General features: G+C 39.6%; 1 protein-coding gene across 2 annotated transcripts in view; it reads right to left on the bottom strand.

Annotated features, from left to right (window-relative positions):
- SEC24C (SEC24 family member C) overlaps positions 1-21803 on the bottom strand; it is a 29094-nt gene that overhangs the window by 1983 nt on the left and 5308 nt on the right. For both annotated transcript variants that reach the window (XM_010180872.1, XM_010180873.1), the window contains 18 exons: positions 21130-21271; positions 19959-20137; positions 18408-18857; positions 16985-17115; positions 13799-13910; positions 12826-12953; positions 10054-10192; positions 8031-8146; positions 6645-6769; positions 6185-6376; positions 5099-5192; positions 3814-3930; positions 3166-3336; positions 2694-2790; positions 2262-2407; positions 1642-1780; positions 721-839; positions 158-337 (listed from right to left, as the gene is read on the bottom strand). In XM_010180872.1, coding sequence (XP_010179174.1) covers positions 158-337; positions 721-839; positions 1642-1780; positions 2262-2407; positions 2694-2790; positions 3166-3336; positions 3814-3930; positions 5099-5192; positions 6185-6376; positions 6645-6769; positions 8031-8146; positions 10054-10192; positions 12826-12953; positions 13799-13910; positions 16985-17115; positions 18408-18857; positions 19959-20137; positions 21130-21271 — 2777 coding nt within the window. The remainder of the gene's footprint in view (positions 1-157; positions 338-720; positions 840-1641; positions 1781-2261; positions 2408-2693; positions 2791-3165; positions 3337-3813; positions 3931-5098; positions 5193-6184; positions 6377-6644; positions 6770-8030; positions 8147-10053; positions 10193-12825; positions 12954-13798; positions 13911-16984; positions 17116-18407; positions 18858-19958; positions 20138-21129; positions 21272-21803) is intronic.

Genomic DNA, 21803 nt, shown 5'->3' with positions numbered 1-21803 from the left:
CAGGAATGCATCTATCGCCGAGTGGAACAAGTGAAGTATCCCAACAGATGGCAGATCCCAAAACCTTCTCAAATTGCTTTCCCTTGCTAAAATGTAAAAACCGGTAAGTTAAGACAACAGCAAGTCTCAAGTGGTAAGAATATCCTGGATTACTCACCAGGGGCAAAAGCCTGGGATAAAAGAAAACATTTGTTTCTGCCACATCCATGGATGTGACCAACTGACGAACGTAGGCACGGTCATCCGTTGTGACCTCCGGACCAGGCTGAAGGACATCACTCTTCAACACACAATTCAAGTACACAGGAAGCAGCTTCATGCATTCAGGAAGGATCAGCTACAAGTCACAAGCAGACAGAACTCGGTCAGCTGTCTTGCTAAATAAGCTTATGTTTGACAAAACGAGGCTTGCATGAACCAAAGTGTGGTACAGCTGTGAGCAGTGAAAGCTGATAGTCTAATGATATCATGAACTTGCAAAAGTAACATAAAGAACTTTTCCCTGGAGCAGGCAGTGCTTCCTGGGCTCCAGACAGGTGTCCAAGAAGCCATCCTCAACTACAGTTTTAATTGCAGTCTCTCTACTTCCCTGAGTCTTCTCTCTGCAAATTTCTGCTGAGCACAGCAACTGATTTTTTTTTCAGTAGGTTAAATAGGAAGAAGCTCTCATCACCTTTTAATACCCGAGTCTGTGATGCAAGTGAAAGCATCAAAGTTTACCTGGCCAGCAGAAGAGGGACTAGCGCAGTTCTTTCGATAGCAAGCTAGGATCTGGGCGCACTGGTTGATCAGTGCATCTCGCACAGTCTTTACTGGACTGCTCAGAACTCCACGATATGCTGCACAGAAAGAGGAAAGAGATTGACAGCTATCAAGTGACTGCTCATGGACAGTAGAAAACCCAACACTATTTTCACAAAGTAAATCTGAACAACTATTGTTTATGGAAGTCTTTTTTCTCCACCCTTTCAAACTTGTGGGAAAGAGATGATACATTCCTACTGAAGATCTGAAGAAGCCAATTTCGTCCATTTTAAGACATATCCTCCATCTCTCTATCTCCCACGTACTTTAACATACACGTAGTCATACTTGAAAGCATGGGCTACTATAAAATCTCCTTTTATAGCCTGGCTATCTTTCTTTAATGGACTGAAAAAGGACTGTTTCTTACATTTCAATAACGATAAACATACACAACTCTCAATCTCTGCTGGATTTGTAGGCTTTTACTGCAAACTAGAAAGGCTAAATAGGGTACAATGTGTAAAAGTATGATATTTAACCCAGATCTATGAGCAAAGGCCACCATTTCCTATTTCCGGAACAAATTCTGAAACGGTTAAAGAACAAACTAAAACAGTCCAAAAATACAGACAAGGATGAATTCAGACAGCTGCCAATACAAACCTCTATTAAAAAAAATCAGAGAATTTGTTTAAGGCTATACCCTCTATCTGTACCTCTCATCCTAAGCAACAATACTGTCATTGCAGCTTTATGCTCTTTCCCACAAATGGCTGAAGTATCAGGATTGCCACCTGACATTTAATGCAGAGAATAAACATGTGTCATTGGATGACAACAGGCATTTTAACAGCAGTTAAAGGTTGCAATTCTTGTTACCATATTTATCCTTACCATATTTAGCCAAGTAATTGATGAGTGTGTCTGTCTCACAGTTTCTGTAGAGGTCAGCAAGCTGCGTACAACAGTTTAAGGAGAGGTTGTGAATCCGGAGTCGTCGCTGTCCTGCGCAACTTGTATATAAAAGAGCACACTGTAGGAGACAAAAATACCAGGATATTGTAGCAGGACCTCACTTTTCTATAAGAAAGTCAAAGTTTGATCATACTTCATTAAAAACTAGGACTCAGATGCCTAAGCAAATAAGATAATTATGTAAAAGACTTGCAGAATAAGCTACAAGCATATGCTAAGAATCAGGGTCAGTGGAAGATAACAAGCAGCAATGTTAGCAGTTTGTATTAAGGGAACTGGTCTTGGAAAATACATTGTCGTTTGAAGCAGTCTAGATGACCCTGAGAACAAGTATGCTGAAAGGTTAATAGTACAGTAAGAGGCAGAAAGAACGGACAAACAGTTCTTGAAGGAGTGTCTAAGAATTCAGTTCAAAATGACCTCATCCTCTTCTGCAACAGACACTCTCCCCAGTTGAGATTTAGTTCTGCCTCAACACAATTTTGTTGACAACTAAATTATCAGCTCACTTCTTTTTCCTAGAAAACATCCCACCTCACCTGAAGGAGCGCACCAGTGTCTTCACTCAGTTTGTCATCATGCTTGAATTCCACTGTGATCGTTTTATCACAGTCCAAACCTGCCATCTCTACATCAGTTGTGTTGCTCATATAAAAAGCTCCAAAAAAGTCAGTTGCTCGAATACCTAAATAAAAAAAATAATGAAAAAAAAGCCTCAACATGAACTACAATTTTCATCAGAATAACAAGACAGCCAGCCTTTGGAGCCCTGAAAATCCTGTCATCAGTGGCACTAAGCTATCTTGACAGATTCCAGCAGGGATCTTTGCTCAGTCTTAACAAAAGTCTTACAACTTCAAAGCTGTAGCAGAGATTTTTGCATAGCTTAGTCTCAAGATGTTTTAAATGAGGGATAAAACTGTTAACTTCCCATATGATGTGCTTGAAGTGGTCAATTTTAAAACACCCACCTGTGCTTGTGCGCACTCTCATTACAGCATCAAATCCTACTTCTTTCTGGACATCTCTTCTCAAGTCATTCAGGAACCTATCCTGGTCTGTCTCCAGCTAGAACATAAGCAATAATTCAACTTTCAGTGTCCCACAAATCAGAGCTGCTCCATAAACCATAAAGCAATTTTAACAGTTACTATCTTACGCAGTTTTACTCTAAAAGTTAGCCATCATATAGGGCGCAGTGCCCTGCTAATAAAATATTGTGCCAAAAGGTTATAGCATAGCTTTTCTTGTTGTTTTTAATAGAGATATTTCATGTAAAGACAAAGCTAAAAAAATAATTTTTATTAAAATCTTGAAATTTAAGTAGCAATTCATTTCCAAAGAGGTACGTGTTCCCTATGGTACACACTATGAAAAAAACCTTTAAACTAAACAGTAACTTTTATTTACATCAAATACCATCTGAGTCAATGTCACTCCTACCTGGAAATATGCATACTTATAAATGGAGCCTCCTGTCTGGTAAGGTACTACACCCAGTGTCGCCACATCCAAATACTGGTTTGGAAATAGGAACAGATCCACACAGCAGCCCTGGGCCACGCAGTCCTTGGCCAAGTTGTTGTAAAAGCTTGTCTGTGGTTGAAATAAAGTCTAAGAAAAGAAATCAGGGATAAGATCAGGAGTTTGTGGTGAAAAAAGGAAAGTGAGATCCAGTCTATAATCCCAGCCAATATATGTTTATACTTAATTTTCTCTTCAGGGAAATTAGGATCATATAAATTCTTTCTGGCCCTGCCTTTGAAGAACTATTGAATTCTATGAAAATTACTACACTTCTTATTTTAATTGCAAGCTCAGCACATTTACTTTAACCCAGCTATGGTATTTTATGTCGTATAAGAATCTAGATCTATCTCTTCTTGTTCTTCTACCAGTTTTCCTTATGATGTCAAGTCTACACAGCTCTGCTTGAGAACAGAAGATAAAAGCGCAATGTTAGAAGATATTAGCTGGGATGGTTACATTACATGCTACCCTTATAATTTTTTTAATGTTGCTTCAGAGTTATTTTATCTAAAAGAGCACAACATAGACCTCTAATGTAAGCATGATGCAAGTCATTATTACCTTCTCCTTATCTGTGTTGATCAGTTTCTTATCATCCCTGTTCTTTAACTTCCCTGGGGCCTCTGCAATGGGCAGAGAGGTGTGGAAAATGAAGAGCTTGCCAGCACACTCAGCTTCCTGCAGGAAAGCGAGTGCAATAGCGCAGGTTAGATGCATTTATAAAAACTGTAAGGGAAACTGTAATTCAAGAACAAGCATTCAAGCATTCTCATTACATCAGTTCTTCATGCCAGGAAGGCACTCTATCAGACACACAGGTCCAGTGATCATTGGGTTACTTCAACTGTATCCAACAGAGGGAGCACCGCTTACTGGTCAGTTACAGAAACACGAGTTCTCCTGGAACTGAGGTAATTCCAGGACTGGCTCCAAGGAAGACACAGAGCAGTAAGCAGGACTCTGCTACAAAGGAGTTTGTACAGATATGTCAGACTGCTTTCTTCTCCAGTTTGCAGCTACTGAGTTTGTGGGAAAGGAAAAGTCACAGAAACAGCAAAGGATTTTATAATCTGAGCTTCAACATATCATTAATTTTAAATCAATAACCTATGTTAACACTAGCAAATGTTTAGTAGGTTATTTTCTCTGACACATGCAGTACGTAAACAATCCATTGGTAATTTATATAATTTCTTGATGGAACGATTGTCATGAAAATGGAATTTAAGAGAGACTTGTAAGGACTTACATGGCAAAGAGCCATATGAACAGTTGTGGAAGGAATCATACAGGCAATCAATGTATAAAAATTGGGAGTTAGATCATGCATGTAATTATCTGGATGAAGTACCGGAATGAAAGAACTTTACAGAAGGTTGACCTGGTTAGCACACTGGTGTGGGCAACTTCAACAGACTGCATTTTCTCCTTTTATTTAAGATTATACCAGAGCTTCAAGCACAGGATTGGAAAGACACCATGTCACAAAACTCCTCAATGAGACATAACAGACTTCAGCATCTGGTTTTAACGCTGGAGGATTTTTTTTGTAGGTTCTGCAAACTGTTCAAAGCAAAACCCAGCCAGGCAGCTGAGATTAAGCCACGGCTTGCACTTCGAGCAAAATTTATTTTAAAAATTGGGTAGAGAACAGATTGATAGCTACCTAAAACCAGAGGTACGTGCACTTGAAGAACAAGTCAAGTACTCCCTACATGTAGGACATCTACCACAAGACGACTTATGAAAAGCTTTAGAATTGTCTTATTAGTGTGTGTTTTAGCAGAATATGAACTTCAGAGTCCTCTGACTGCAGACAGTTTGCCATGACAATGCATTTACTAACCTTCAACGCCTCCAGCCCCGCTTGAATCACAGGTGCAAAAACAGTTTCTGTTTCTCTTGTGTCTGCAAACATTTCTGGAATCTGGTCCAGCAGACTACGAAAGAACAAGAAAAAAGGAGGAATTCAAGATTCCAAGTAATTGAAAAAACCACACAGCTGCAGTTGATGATGTATGAGACCGAGCTGGTTTAAACACAAGTTCCTAACATGTCTAAATCTGTGTAATTTTTACAGTATTTGGCATGTCATTATCTGTGAAAAAAACTACGCTTTCTAATTCTTCACTGGCTTCTCTCATCCAAATCCTCAGTGCTTGCTGAATAACCTCAGCTGATACCTCCTCCAATAGCTCTTCTGTATTTCTGCTCTTTTAATATATTCCAATATATATTTATAAGTAAACTCTTAGGAAAGTCCAGTGAGTTTTGGCCTCTGTTTGCCAAGCATTCTGTTTACAATCAAAGATTAATAGGTTTAATCCACAGTTTTGTATTTATGCTCGTTAATGCACAATAAAACAGGCTAGAAATTGTCTTTAAAAACGTGCAGTGGCAGGTCTAGCTGCCAGGACAGTTAGGTACACACCACAGTTTAATTACAGTTCAAGTATCCTGTTAAATAGCTCGCCAAAACTTTGCTAATTTCTGTATTTCCTTCCAGATTTTATCTTCTCTATCCCACTCATTCCATTTTCTCCACAGAACCAAAATTAGACACCACCCTTGTCTCAATTTACAGTTACCTAGGCAGTTGCCTTAAAGACTGATTTAGTATTCTTACAACTTTCACTCTGCATCATTCTCGTTATGTTTAGTTTTGGTTTTTTTCCTCAGAAATGCTCTTCTGCACTAAATCAACTCATATATATATGTGTGTGTGTGTATGTATATGTATGTATATATTTACACCTTCTGCCAAGCTGGACTATGAGCCAAATACACCCTTACTCCAAGAATTTTCCCTGCAACTTCACCAGCTTAATCTCATGGTACCAGAAGTTAAAATACACGGAGTGCCTTCTAGGTGAACAATATGACAAATCTGCAGTATAGTGGACTATACACACTGTAAATCAGTTTCTGTTACCTGGCAATAACTGTCCTGGACTCATTCACATTCACCAGAAAACCATCGAGGAGCGGCACGAACATATCTGCCACATCTGAGACAACCATCATTTGTGGCTGTGCCAGCGAGCTCTTCACGTTATAGAAGTGTAACACTTTGTTGTAGGTGACAAAGCCTACTCGAATGGCTGATTCTTCCATGTTGCCTTCCCTGTAAAGAGACACACTTGTCTTCACATCTAAGCAGACAGTGAAATCATTACGCAGAACCTAATGCCATAAAGGATAAGGGAAAAATGAAAGGCAGGAAAACTTTATTTTCACCTAGCAATGTACCCAGAAAGATGCTCTGCTTGCCCTTTTCTGAAGAAAAACTTGATAAGATTAGCTTTTTTAAAAATTTTCTAACTTTTTTTTTAAGTGAAAAAGTAACAGTTTCCCCCATTTTGCCCAGCTACAGTAGTACACCATATACCTACCTGGGTAGGTAATCTAGCAGTGACTTTAATTCTTCACATATTAGCCTCACTAAGCCACTCTTCACAGCATTGTAAGACACATCAATCATGAAAATGAAAGCAGGTGGACTGGGAAACTTGTTATTCTGTGGAAGAGAGTGAAGAAGTCACATGATGGTCACGTAATGCAGCCCACAACAGCTCTGTAACGCGGACAAATGAGTCCTGGTCAAAACTCTAACAGCTTTCATGTACTTTTCTACCCATGAGCAGCAATTGTTTCTTCAGATCATCCTCCCATCCCTGCTCAACTAACAGACACGTAAGCACACTGTGCTTGAAATGGACCAGTATTACATGCCCATGACTGACTTTGCCATTGCTCAGTGAAGAACAGCCTAGTAACAACTAAATCATCCATTTACATGACCAGGCCAGATAGGGAAAGCAGACAGGGAAGTTTCCTGTCAGTTCTCAAGGCTTTGGAATCTGACGAGACGTGTTATAGGTGACTTCATCAATACAAAGCAATAGATTTTCCTCTCTGAGAACTGCAACCTCTCCCTTCTACTTAAGTATCAGGTTTGCCTGGGGAAAGAAAAACCTGTTTCAAGTCAACCATTTTCTGAAATCTATAGGTCATACTGGAAAAGGCACAGAGAACAACTGCAAAACAGAAGAACTTGCAAGAAAGCTGGGAAGATCTCATCTTATTTGAGTTAAAAATGCTTCTTAAGCTGCTAGAAGCAAGATAAATTGGGTTTTCCCTTGACTTGAAGTAAAGCTGAGGCATCATAAAGCTGCAACGTTTAGGCATTTATTTTCCCAGCATTTATTTCAGCAGATATAGAAGCTGCTTTAATAAACACCTTGCACTAATATTTCCTATTCCTTAGAAGTTAATTATTATTTAAATCTTTGAAGCGAACCAGCTCTGACAATATGTATCTCCACACTATTATTGTGGTTTTAGTCACTATTTGAAATTTACGTTCAACAGGTAAAGTCTGCCTTGTGCAACAGGTGGCACATTGCATAGGTGCTATCATTTCTTGAATCTCTCCTACATTCTCCTTCTGCCCCAAGGACTACTGCAAGACAGTCCCTTCTGCAGGACAATCCCTCCCTGCTAAGGTAACAGCAGCTATAGCTGCTTATATAGCTCTAGAAAACGATGACAGAGGCAGCTGTAACCAAATTGTATTATGTCATGTGTAAACAAGACCTCCTGTGCTTTAGGAAAGAAGCAGACAAGCACATTATCTAACACAGTGAAGTGGGCTGGACTAATGCTGTTAATTACCTCTGACAGCTAGAAAACAGCCCCAGACAATTGATGTCATTCTTACTTTTAGAAAAATAGGCTTTTTATTGGAAAGCAAACAAGACACAGTAATAAACACATACCTTGCAATAGTCAACTGTTGCTAGAAACTCGTAAGACCCCAGTGACAACTCAGGTCGATCATAGAAGTCTACTCGCTTTCCAGTATGATCCAAATGCTGGAAATAGTGAGGTGGCACTGGGGGAAGGAAAAACATATTAAGTTCAGTGACACATCCATGATAAACACTGCGACTAGAGAGCTAACATGACAAGACCAGTTTCAGAACTCCAAGAAAGCTAGCTAGCACTCTGTGCTGGCACACAAGTATTACTAAAAACATTCATGCAATTTAAGAGCATCATTAAAGCCAAGAAATAGAGACAAACTGCTTCCAGTTTGTCTTATGCAGCAGGTGGCACTTTATAGTCACTACTGTACGTTTCCTGAATCTCCTTTACATTATCATTTTACATTTTATCTCACTACATTTTATTTTATTGTATCATTACATTTTATGTCACTACAACACACTCTTAGTATCCTTCTGAAGGATTTAGTCCAAAGGAAAAATGTAACAACCTTGTATAAGTAGTAACAAATGACTTGCAATAGGGTTTGAGGCAAACTACAGGCTACATCATTACTGACACAATGACATCTCACCAAAATACTGAGCTCCTTATTTTGCTGAATGAATTAGCTTTTTCTTGCCCTTCCCACGCTGCACAAGACTAAAGCTTTCTAGGCATTCTCAGGTGCCATAATGCTTTTTTCAGAGCAGACAAGGTACTTCTTACAGTGGATTGTAAAGCATTAAGGAGGAACCAGAAGTGTAACCACAAGCCCAGTACTTTTGTGCTGGTACCAGGCATCGAAAGGTAAAACAAGAGTTAAGTTTTCACCTACAAAAGTCAGCTGCAGAAACAAAGAAAGCATTTCCTTTGTGCCCCAAGAACTACCATGACAGAGAGTCCCTCCTGTAGAATTGCTAGGGTGGCAAAACGTATTCCAGCTATAGCTGCCTATATAGCTCCAAGGGAAAATAAAATGAGATTATCTGTAATGATTGTATTCACCACCTTTAAATTATTCTAAACTTTCAAAGCTTCAGCAGTTCAAAAGAAAACAGTGACATCATTATGCATAAGCATTATGCTGTACACATCCAGTACAAGCTAATTACCTCTGGCCTTGCAGAGAAAACAGAAACTGTTCTCAAGTATTCAGTACAGCTACATTGTATTTGCATAGCACTGCTTTCACCAGAAGTCTCTGAGCATCCCTCCCTTTCCTGCCCCTGCTCAGTTGTCCCAGGTACAGCCATTCATACAGCTGCTGAGCGAGCAGGGACAGGGAGTGCATGCAGGCTGAAAATCACCAGACAGAAAAGGTGTTTTTAAAGTTGGCCAATTCTGACCCTCGTCAGCTTGCCAGCTGGGTTTGTACAAACAGCTGTACAGCATAACTGAGGTGATAAGAACAGTCCATTAAAAGCCATCAGCAATACCAAATGAAACACTCAAAACATCACCATAAGGTTTGCTGCACCTTATGTTCCACCGTGCCTTCAAAACAAATCTATGGGTGTCATGCTATGGGCTGCACATAGTGACTTCTGCTTAAAAGGAACAATATTTTATATTAATTTAGAAGAATAACTAAGATTAACTGGCATATATGGAACACTCCTATTCAGCTGCAGCAGATTTTGGGGCAACCTCATCTCAAAGCAGCGTTTAAACAGGCTTTGTAAGCAAAAAAAGTCCTAACTCATGCTACTGACTAGAGGTGTATCACAGTCTGTCACAGAATAATGTAAGTTTAAAGTGCCCTAAGAAAACAGCATGAATATCTTTTCAAACCACCACACATTATGCTCTAAGTACCTCATGTTAAAAATTTGATACAATAATACTGCAATGGATAAGCACCTACTTAATTTGAATGTGACTTCAGAACTGAGCACTAATGATTTTTTAACAAGATCAAATACACATTAAAGCACAGTGTGGATTACAAATTGTAAAAATTTATTTGCTTGCCTCTTGTTCAAGGATCACTCCAATGGAGCCTAGAAGCCGATTTTGAGAAAAAAACCTTACCCTCAGTGACACAGCTGCAGAAACAGCACTGGAACCTTCTTCCACCCTCAATGAATTGCATAAAAGGGCACATGTAAGCCTTGCACCTATTACATCGGACAGGACCGGATTCTCCATGGTCTACCAAGTAAGGAAGGGTCTGTGGAAGCAGGGAGGGGAAAAGAAAAGAAAGATCACACGGTGATAAGAAAGAAGAGACCGCATGTTTTGCAGAGCTTAAAACTATCTCCCTGCACATTGCACAGAATTCAGCATTTTGGCAGCTATGGGAGAAGGGGGCGAGGGAAGCCTGAACAAGTATTTTGTAAATGCTTTTCAACTGAAGCTCTAGCACAGCAGTTCTCTGTGGGCTGCAGTCATGAATGGGCTATCTCACTGTAACACAAACAAGTACTTCTGCATGGTGCTGCACTACCTTACACAGTAACCTGCACGTGCTCCGGCAGGAGTACCACACCGCACAGCACTGACGTATCCCAGCTGAACACAAAAGCCATGCAAAGAATGGCTGTGATGTGCTCACTCTCATGAGGTTCTAATTCACATTTCACCACAGCTTGGGTTTTTTAAAAGGAACTCTTCACCTCTTGTATTTCCAGCCTTGTAAAAAGCAAGCTTTTTGACAAAATAGAAGCCAGTCATTACATTGCATATATTCAAGCACATGGAGCATCCAGACTGTCTTACAGAATCTCAGCTGAGAAGACTTAATTTTGAAGTCCACCATGAAATAAAGCATATCCATAAGTTCTGCTTGTCTTGACTCCATTGTATAGCAAGTCCTCATAACTATTATGCAGTGATACAGCTTTTGAACTATTACCAATAATATATTCTTTTTGCAGTCAAACCAGAGTAAGATGCTTAGCAACTTCTGCAGCTTCTCAAACTCAGAACGAGCAGAAAGCACTTTAAAATGATTAAGACAGAACATGTGCAAGCTACAAGCTGTACTCACAGCTCAAAGCACATTTCATAACTAAGAATCTAGCTCAAAAGAAAGTTTAACTACTTACTTTTAAATTTTAGTACACTAAAGGTGTCCAGTCTTAATTCTCTCAGTCATCCTAAACCTCTGATCACATTTAAGAGACAACATATTCATTGAATAGGAGTTGAGGAAATGCTCCAGTCACTTTCTTCCTCTTCATGCCACAGATGTGTCACATTTCTCATTCAACCCCACTAATCATTTATTGACAGTACAATGGTTTAGCAGCCAGTGTTTCTCAGCTCCTATTGCCTAGGCTGACCTCCTCAGGGGAAAAAAAAAATAATCAAGTTTTCTGACCACCAGGCAATGTTGGTGTCGTACTGCCACACAATAACCTTTTTTCCTCAGCCTCCCCCCAGTAACTTGCATGCAAGCCAACTACAAGGGTGCTCTAGAGATGCAGTGCTAGCCATACTTCTTTCTGAAGCCTCAAGCTTTGTTTTCTGAACAATAACATAGGGCAAAAGTCCTGCATCTGGCAACCAGGTGCTGATTTTTTTATATTCTCAATTTATTTGAATGCGATATTTTCATGAGACATTTATCCCTTCATTACTGGTATGTTAAGCTTTAGCTCTATTACAGTCTTACTGCTCTGAACAGCTGAGCCTTCATCTGTTGGAAGGGCCCCTCCACAGGCAGTTTGCCCTTGCCATAAATGTCAATGCTTGAAGCTGACTGGAATCCAGGGCAATTTTCCCATTCTAGCCATGTTTTTTCTGGATATCACAAGTGCTTGTTCGAAGCATAAACACACCAGGAGACCTAACAACTAGCTGTTTGTAGAGCTTCTCTAAAAATGTGCAACTCCACAAGCCCTCAGGGTTCTCAAATAAGACCCCATACTCCTACTGTGCTCCTTTTAAACTCCAGCCACAATACAGGAATTAACTTCCCAACTCAGTTTTATCACAAACCAGTTGTCAAAATCCAAACCATAGTTAAGGAAGATTAATGAAATGCAACAGGAAAAAAATGCCCTTAAAGGCCCAGAGAATATTCCTTTCCTCAGCAGATGCTAAAGCTAAGTTTAGCAGGGCACCGAATACTGCAAACATACATATTCAAATTTAACAAGTATATTTGTCTTTATGGCACTGTTCCAAACAGGCTAACACTACATGGTAGCCAGAGTATTTGGAATATTTCATAAAATTTCTATTTCTGCAATTTCTCAAAGCTTTCATGTTGCCAGCAACCAGAGAGAGTAGATAAAAGGCTAGCTAGCCACACAATACAGCTAGAAGGAAGTAACTGCTGCATGGAACAAGGGCAGAAATACAAGTGCAGCTCAGCAGTGCTCAGTACTGCCTTGTCTTGCCACTCGATACAGTGCCATGCACGTACATGTGCATTACACAGCTTAACCAGTGCTGCTTGATACTCTCTCATCCAATTCCACAACTTGACATCCTAGAAGAGACTTAGCAGTGAGTAATCATTTAAATACTTTAGGCCAAGAAAGAAGCTCAGATCAACTGGAAGTGCACACATTTGTGATCAACCCAGTACTTCGGTCACTTGGTCATAGTGCTTGACAGCTACTGCAAAAAAAGCTGAAATTATCATAGTGATCAAAATACTACATGTTTTGAACACAACATTCTTCTGCCTTACAGATCTCTACCACACACCTGTGGGAGAATCAACGCTTACCTAGTCTTCATTACCTAAACATTCCTTCTCAATGTGTCTTTTAAATGTTGACATCTAATAGCATTCTCTTGATGAGTTCAGAGCGTATACAATGCATCTGTAACTCTGCATACAGTTCTCACCTCCTCTGGGGGAAGAGTAGCCAGCGGTTTTATGACAGCAGCTAGGGGAACCTGGGACTGCTTGGCCATATCTGAGGTGCAGGGGATATTGTAAGATGTGCATCTTATGTACCGAGGGCTTGCGTTACCTGCCAAACAAAGAAAAATCCCCACAAATTTCAGTACGAGTTAAGTTAATATTCAAGAACAGAAATAAAGATACCTTCAGTTGTGTCATTCAGCCACAGAGTCTAAGGACTAAGTAATCAGTTAAATTCAACCTACGCAAAGCTTGAATTCCAAACAAAATGCCTCTTTATGATTAACTATGTATAATAAAAGCCCTTAAAACAAATTAACTTGACTACACATCAACTTAAACCTCTGAAAAGGCTTTCCTGTTTCACTCTTTTTGTAGACTGAAATGTATTACAGGCAGAGAAGAACTCAAACATTTCTAGTGTTTAATTTTGTAGTTTTGGCTGAAAAGTAAAGCACTTGATTGTAGAATTGGATTCTGAATCTTTAAGGGAGCTTAAAATCTCCAAAAAACCATGGGAAATTAAAAGGTTAAATATCCTGTCTCTATGAAGCCCACAAACCAATTGATACCCCACTCATGATTTAAAAAAATAAAAAATACAATTCCCAGCCAATTCAAATGATACTGCTAGCAAATTTCAGTTCTTAACTGTCATTGATACAGCTCTACAGAAGGGGCTTCACTTGTTGCTTTCTGATATCCCTACTTAATGCTGGTTTTCTAAAGCAGGTATCTGGAACATCTGTTACTTGCCAATTGGTTTACTAGGTACCCCTCAGAAGAATCCACATTGAGTTCATATCAACACTTGAAACTAAGCTTCTGTTGGTGAAACACACACCCCTAGCCACTGAAATAATTCCTCAAATTTTCCCTTTAAAGACAGACATTTCTGTCACTGACTCTTTGGAGTTTGTGTTTTGTTTGTTTAGGAAAAGAAAAATAGCTTACCTTGATCTTTGACCAAGAAATTCGTAGTAACAAGAGGTGGGACCTGCCCTCTCACTCCAGTGACAAATGGTTCTGACCCACGGTTACTTCTGTCATCTTCAATCACTTGAATCTATGATGGAAAACACCTCATTAATCTTTGGTGACTTGGTTTCAAAGTCGTGTAAAATACAAAATGTGTATCTGTAAGGCAGTGAAAAGGAGACCTGAGGCAAACACTACTATATCTAAAAATAAAAAGTCTAAAGCACGTAAGTTTTGTCAAGCAGTCACCTCTCAGTTTGATTTTGAATAGTACTTAATGACTAACAATAAATTACAAGTTGCAAATTGTCTTTTTCCCCAAGTATTTTGAGTAGTAACATATTTTGTGTTTTAAGACATGATCTTAACTCATAAAAGCCAAACACAGATCAAGGAAGGAGTTTTTGGTGATATTCCCCTGTATACTGGTCCTAGCCAAATTAAAATTATAAGCTTCTGTAAAGTCTCAGGGTGAAGTTCTGTAGGTAACTTGGCTCTTCCTTTCTGTTATGTTCCCACTGTTATCACAGTATGTGTTTATTTCTACCTACTGTAACTCTGACCTAAGGACAGGTGTTTGCAAGCTCAGGTAGAAGTCTTGAGTACACCGTGATGCTCAGGAGTTTTTGATTTGAATTCTGGAGATGTGGGAAGTAAAGTTTCAGTAGACTTGTCAATGAATCAAGCTTAAACTTCACGAAGCCAGTAAAAATCTTAAAGTTCTCAGTATTTCAAATTCTTCATTAATGTAAATAAGCTTAAGATAATGGAAATGCATTAAGCAGTTTTACTTGACTAAAATGTCCACTGACCTTAACATAAGAACAGAAAGTGTAATTATACAGTTTTAACTACATTTCCATACTAGTGCCTTAATGAAAGCATTAAAGCTCTCAATCATTCTTCTGATCTCTTTTTGTTACCAAACATATGTGCCTTTGCTTGGAGTAAACTGTGAAATGCAGAAGTTTGCACGGCAGAACTTCTACCTCTCACTAAGGTTTCCAAGTTGCTAGCAGAAAGCCTCCCGTAGCATCACAGTGACTACTCTAGGATAAGCCTAGTTCCATTTCAAGTCTACAGACTGACAGACATTGGTGATTTTACCACTGGTACTTGTTACATGACCAACTTGGGCTAAACAAGAAGGAAGTGATATGAGTGTAACAGAAAGTCAAATGTGGGTTTTTTTCTTCCAATCCAAAAGGTAGCTGCTTTTTTTTTTTCTTTAGGTAAGATTCTCTACACATAAACATTAAATTTTCAAATTCAAAATTTAATGGTTGTGTATGAGCACAGATAATGAGAGAATGTTTAGAGCTCCCCATGCCTCACAATAATCTACTAGAAGATTTGTATCAGGAATTACCATCCAAACAAAACAGTTCATCTGCAATTTTAGAACTTCAAAGCATTAGCCCAGTACCGACGTATCAACAAGAACAATAATTACATTCTGCTCAAAACTGGTAGAAAATACGCTCGTGCTGTGCGTATGTTAAAACAAGGCACACGTTGTACGGACAATGATGCTGATGGCTTACACTGAAAATGCCAGTTGGAATCTGACGAAGGAGATCTAAAGATCAAAGTGAAGGGGAGACATTCTTCATGATCTGTTTCTGAAACAGTCTGCTTTCTATTGCCTCACCATTCGTCACAGAACAGAAGATTTTAACAACCTCTTGTGGTGTAATGTTACTCATTTTGATAAGGCAAGCAGAAGACAGCAAGGAAAGGGTAAAGGATTAATGATGGAGGGTTAGCGAGGTGAAGTTCAGGTTTCAGGCATGCACAGATGGTCACCAACACACAGACTACAATTGACATATACAGCACTTACTGGACTAGGAATTGCATCTGGGTCTATTCTGTGCCTGGGTTTCTGCTGGGGTGGCAGCTCATTAAGTTGCTTTATTTAAAAAAATAAAAAGAGCGCCACAAAAAAAAAGAAAAGAAAAAGAAAAAAAAGAATAATAAACCAAAAAGTAACAGTGTTACTTCTCTCTACCCAAATCTGTAGCACTGGAATTTGATACATTTGGATACTGGTTCATGCAACAGGAAACATCAGCTTCTGCAGCGTACACCAGTCCCGCCAGGATATTGGGCTTGGTCTCCGAAAACACTGCTAACAAAGGAGTGGTTCACGTGCTCATTGTGGTTAGAAATTGGGGGATTTATGCTTTAAGGACATGCTAAAATGAAGGCAACTGGCACAGGCCATTTGCGATCTCATTTAGTGGAAGAGAAGAGAAGCAGACAAGCAATTAAAGACTTTTTATACTCTATGAAAAAAATACGGTCATAAACTTTACATTAAAAGTTAAATCTGGAGTCTAAACGGATAATTTTTTTTTTAAATAGCAATAACTTCTGAACAGCACTGGTTCAGATCTCAGATTTAACTCAAGACTAAATTTTTTTTATAGTTTTGAAGTAAACTCATCGCAAACACTGCTCTGGAAAGGTTTCCTCTTATCAAATGACTGCGGCCTTCTGAGAAAATAACAGAACAGCATCAGCAGCAGTGGAAGGAACAGCACAGTAGACCAGTAGCAACAATACCACCAGGCTTAATATTACTCATTATTGCCAACCTTTGCACATCACTGCTCATCCTTTCTCCATCCTGAAAGATAATCCCAGTTTGAGAAGTTGTCCATATTTGACTGAAGTAGTGTCGTGATTCAATGACCCAAAAAAATGCTAACCAGCTCGACGAGATTATAGGAAAATAGAAAGGAAAAGCACTACAATCATCTTCTATTAACCCTACTTTAAACTTTGATCATCCAGTTCATAGATTGTAACCTCCAAATTTGAAATCAGTTCACCTTGGAAAGTCATTAAGCAAGAATCCTGAAATGGAGATACAAACTTAATCAAAGCCCTCAAGGATTCTCATAACATAGTACAGAAAAAGACCTGAGCATTGATTTGCATATTCAGTGTCTTTCTTTAGTCACCAAGAAAAATACTGTTTCTGGGCTTATTCACAACAAAAGACTGAAGCTGGTTATACAAGAAAAAAGCGAGCAGGAAAACAGACTGATGTTCTTTGGAACAAGAAACCTGTTTTCAGCTTTGGTCTTTGTCAGTTCTGGTTTATGCAAAGATGCTACGTAAGAGTTCACACAGGTAAGAACAAAGCAAGCTTACAGGACTTGGAATGGAATCTGGATCCAAGCGTTTTGGTGGAGGTGGTGGTCCAGGTTGACTTCCATAATTTGGTGTTCCTGGATAGGCTCCTCCATAGTTTGGTTGGGGACCCCTCACCTGCCCAAAGGAACCTAACAAGAAAGAGACAGCAAATTTAAATAATGGCTACTACTAGGCATTTCCTCATCAGACACTTCCCACTTTCATTGACAAAAAACAAGAAAAAAAGAATAACGTGCTGTTCAGTTAATTAAGATTAAACATATTTATCAGTGTTCCAGCTTAGACCTGTACATCTCTATCAGTGATCCAGTAAACTGATGGATACTCTCCTCCTTAAAACCAGACTTAAGGAAACAGGTTTTTAGACTAACAGCTATTTTCAGAATAATATGATTAAAATACGCATTAAGATCATGTACTATGAACATTTAATTTACATTGCAGAACTGCCTAATAGGAAGTGCATACAGAACAGCCAAATAAGCCAGGGGATGACCCTGGGATTCCTCAAACTGAAGGGATGCAAGGATTTATCTTGGGTGGTTTTGGCTTGTCTGAAATTACAGTAATAGGTTATTGTGTGATTATCTCTTTTGTTTTGTAACTACCTGAAGTTATTTCATATTACTTTAGACAATTTTAGCCAGTTATGGAATAACAGCATGATTTACCCCATTAGTGTTTTTACAGTTCATAGCTATTTGGACAGATATTTTTAAGTAATTTACCTGGGCAGTTGTGCAAAGCTGCACGGGGGACAGGACTCTCAATCCTGACACTTGCACGCGATTACTTTATTCTAGCTATCTGTAAGTGTTACTGATCAAAAACCAGCCAAAACCTATTTATAATTCACAAAGTTTAACTAATATCACTTCTAAACACAAACAAAACATGAAGGGTTCTACAAGGAGAAAAACACAGTTTTGTGAATGAAAGAAGAAAAAATAGCAACTTCTTTTCAGTGTTTAACGACTCCTCTCATACACATTGTATATGCACACTGGCCACTTTTTTAAAAAAAAAAACAAAAGGAAAAACTGATAGTAAGGCTTTTCAGGATTTCAAATCTCTACTTTTGGAAAGATGAGTTTGCAGACATCAAATTATAGTTCATAATAAAATTTTCATCACAAATTCTTGAGGTATTATGGCGCTAATTATTGAACACCTTTTGGGCCAAGCAAGTCAGGATTCCTTTAGTTACATTGATCTGATTAAAACCCCTATGACAAATATCTTAGAATGACATCCCATTGTTTATCTTGGATTTCTCCTTCAGATACAAGCACAGGGAAATAAGAGGGAGACGCTGAAGTGCAGCCAGGAGCCCACAAGTAACAAACCCGAAATCCAGTTCTCAGTTTGCAGCACACAGAGAACACACCTAACTTACAATTTCCATAGAAGGAGCACTCACCGTTCTGCTGCATTTGATATCCTGGCTGAGGAGGATGAGTGGGAGGAAGCGGTCCATGGAGGCCACTCATGGGAGGCCCAGGATGAGGCCCTGACATAGCTGATGGAGGCGGTGGTGAGGATATATGATTAGGCTGGGACGTCGGTGGTCCAGCAACTGTCTGCCCAGGCAGTGGTGGGCCTGGCATGGTAGGTGGCCTTGGGGCACCCGTGGTAGGAGGGTAAGAGGAAGGTCCAATTCCTGTAGAAGAGGGAGGTGGGGCAAAACCGGGGACTTGAGCAGGTGGGCGCTGAGCTGATACTGGTTGACCAGGAAACGGAGACTGTGCCAAAGGAAGACCCTGAGACACACTGGTAGGAGGGGGTCCTTGGCTCGCAGTGTAGGGTGTGTAGAGACCAGATCCAGTTGCACTAAAACTTCCTGAGACTGGGGGAACCGATGTTGGGGAACCTGATAAGAAGAAGAGATGATGTAACGATTTTCTTCTATCCTCAAGAAAATTAAGATGCAAGCAAAACCCATTTGCTCTAGACTATCTACCACTTTCTCATCTTCAGACGGACTTGCCAGTACTAATAGAGACAAACCTTAAGTGAACACCCTCCTAAATTGATCAGAGAGCTGAAACTCCTCCAAGGGATCTGAAACTTGTCAACAGGACAACTTCATTGTCCTCTCTCCCAAAGTCTGAGCTTTTTATTTTACATAATCAGAACACATTTCAGGATGCAGGGCCAGAAAAACAGGGGCAAAGCAAGGAGTATGGACAACAAGAACCTCCGCAAGTCTGTCTACTGATTTCTTGAACTGAAATAAGTTTGTATCTTAAACTCCACACTAAGTTGGAGCCTGTAGTTTTGAGCTTCATGGTTTTAATTGCATGGAACTAGCATCTTCCGTATTTACCACTGCACTGTTTCTGAAGATAATTTTAGAAAAACACATTTGCTGAAGGCTAGAGAGATCTGCATCTCCTACTTCTAGTTTTCCTACAAAGTCTGTATTAGAGAATAAGAGATGCCTGTAAAAAAGTACTTTATCAAAACAATTAAAGTAAAACCAAGGTGTAGTCAGAGCAGTTTACACAAACTGAAGACAAATCTCTAGTATCCAATTAAAATGCTTCGCAGAAGCATTCAGAATAACTTCAGCCTTTTGTGATTTACTGAGCCCTTTTGCCTTTTTTGTTTTGTTTTGTTTTTCTTTTGACTGGGTTGCTGCTCTACAGTGGCAAGGCTTGTAGACTCTCCAATAGCTGACTTAGGGATAGGCTGTTTTTGTGTTTCATACCAAGACTCAGCTAGTAGAGGAGAAATATTGTTACTCATGTCCTGCAGTACTTCCTGCACTGTCCTCTACAATAGTCTCCGTTCTGTATCCCCAGTGACCTTATTACCCAAGGAAACTACCATTTACTATGGCAGATGTCAACACTCAGAGAATTCCTATCACCGTATGCTAATGAACCACTGACAAGAGCAAATAGTTTATGAAATTACTAGCATAAATGTAAAGCAACAGCATTATTTCTATGCTTTCAAGAAACCTCACCATAGCCCAGTCCAGCTGGGGGAGGAGCAGAGGCTGCAGTATTGCCTATTGTCATCCCTGCCATGTGATTGCTGAGCTGCTGTACACTGGCTGGGGGTGGACCATATTGCTGGAACGTAGATGTCTGGCTGACAGGCGTGGGTGCTGAGCCTGGCAGAAACGGCTGAGACGCAGGTGGCCTGAGAAGAAAGATGAGAAACTTCACTGGATTCCCCATTATACAAGCAGTTACAATTCTTTGTGCCTTTTAAAATTTGTTCTACCACATAAACACTAGCTGGGTCACAATTATTTATATGGAACACTGCCGCTCGGCTTCAGAAAAATAATGATGTATATCCAGCATAGATCTGAATCTCTTTCATTAAAACAGTCTATTGGTTCTTAAAATAGAAATACTACACTTGTAGCATTTTTTGTTAATTCCATTTTAGTCACAGCAACAAATAAGAAATACTGCAACAGAGTGCACAGGGAGGGCAACAGTAAGGCCTGCACAGCTAAGTAACAATGCTCTGTTGCTCAAAGGATTTGGACTCTTCAGCTGACGGTGCTGAGCTTAACCAGAAGGAAACAAAAACCAACCACCTCCCCCCATAACCAGCAATCAGAATGAAGCAGTGAGGACTGTTGCCACTTTCACCACAGAGGTAATGGCAGTATTTTTCTGGAGAAGATGCCCAAGAGCTTTAGATGAAAATAACTCAGGGAACCATAACAGACAGAAAAGGACCTAGAACCAAGGAATTACTCAGTAATGACAGACAGCAAAGTGCTCCAGACGGAGATCAACTCACACTGCCAAGGAATCAAATACTACAGCTGCATGGATGCACAAAACAAGTTTTAAAACAAGACAGATTGTGGGAATCAGAAAACTTCTTATGGGAAAATTACTACCACAAAGAAAGTCTTTGGAGAAGAAGTGGTTTTGATCACTGAAACCTGCTCACATCCTTCCAGAAGTTTTTCATCTCCAGAGATTCTTACTGTCTAACAAATACCCCTATGGCAAAACGCTGTTCCAAACCAGTAAGGAAGCAAAAAAGGGAGTCAGTGTCCACCACAGGAAAAACAAAGTATTTAGTTTATTTTAGATCCTAAAAGGTCTAGGCCTAGCATAGGCCTACCAAGGTAGGCTTTTGTTAGGATTTGCTCTTCTTGTATGTACCTCTGCATCGGGGCTGCTGAGGCTGGAATCCCATTCTGCACATCTCCATGTCCAAACTGACTGTATGCCAGGTGGCCAGAAGGAAGAGATGCTCCAGAGGCTGGAGGGGGAGCTCCAGATGTTGGAGGGGCTCTTAATGAACCTACAGAAATAAGGGAAGGAAGGAAAAAAATAAATTAAAAAAAAAAATCACAAATTACTCACAGAAACAAAGGCTTGAACCAACTACCATGAAAAATCCAGGAAATAATAAAAAAAAATGCAGAGACAGTTTAGCAGTGGCCAAATCGAGGTATTAATACTGCACAAGCAACAAATAATTTGTACAACTATCTCATAAGCAGGAAAACAGAAAGCACAAGTATTTTTAGCCAGTGTCACTAGTCATCATCTCCACACAGGCCAAGTAGAAAATATGTACTGTGGGGGGTCTTTAAAAGACAATTTCCTATTTGGGTGAACAAAAAACTGTTACCTTGTCAGTAAGGCATTAAATTCTTCCCCCTCCAAGTCCAATTATTTTTATACAGATCAAGGAGAGTATTCACATGAAACCTAATGCTCATTACAGATCAGTTTCCTCTACTTCAAAGGTAAGCAGGTTATGCGAGTAGATTCAGTTTCCATAAATTACATCCAACTAACTGCCTTTATATATAAAATAATGGGGGCCA

This window comes from Mesitornis unicolor, unplaced genomic scaffold (genome assembly GCF_000695765.1).
Source record: "Mesitornis unicolor isolate BGI_N332 unplaced genomic scaffold, ASM69576v1 scaffold7953, whole genome shotgun sequence".
In the NCBI taxonomy this organism is placed as follows: domain Eukaryota; kingdom Metazoa; phylum Chordata; class Aves; order Mesitornithiformes; family Mesitornithidae; genus Mesitornis; species Mesitornis unicolor.
Note: the sequence above shows the minus strand (reverse complement) of the source record. Positions and strands in the feature narration are given on the sequence as shown.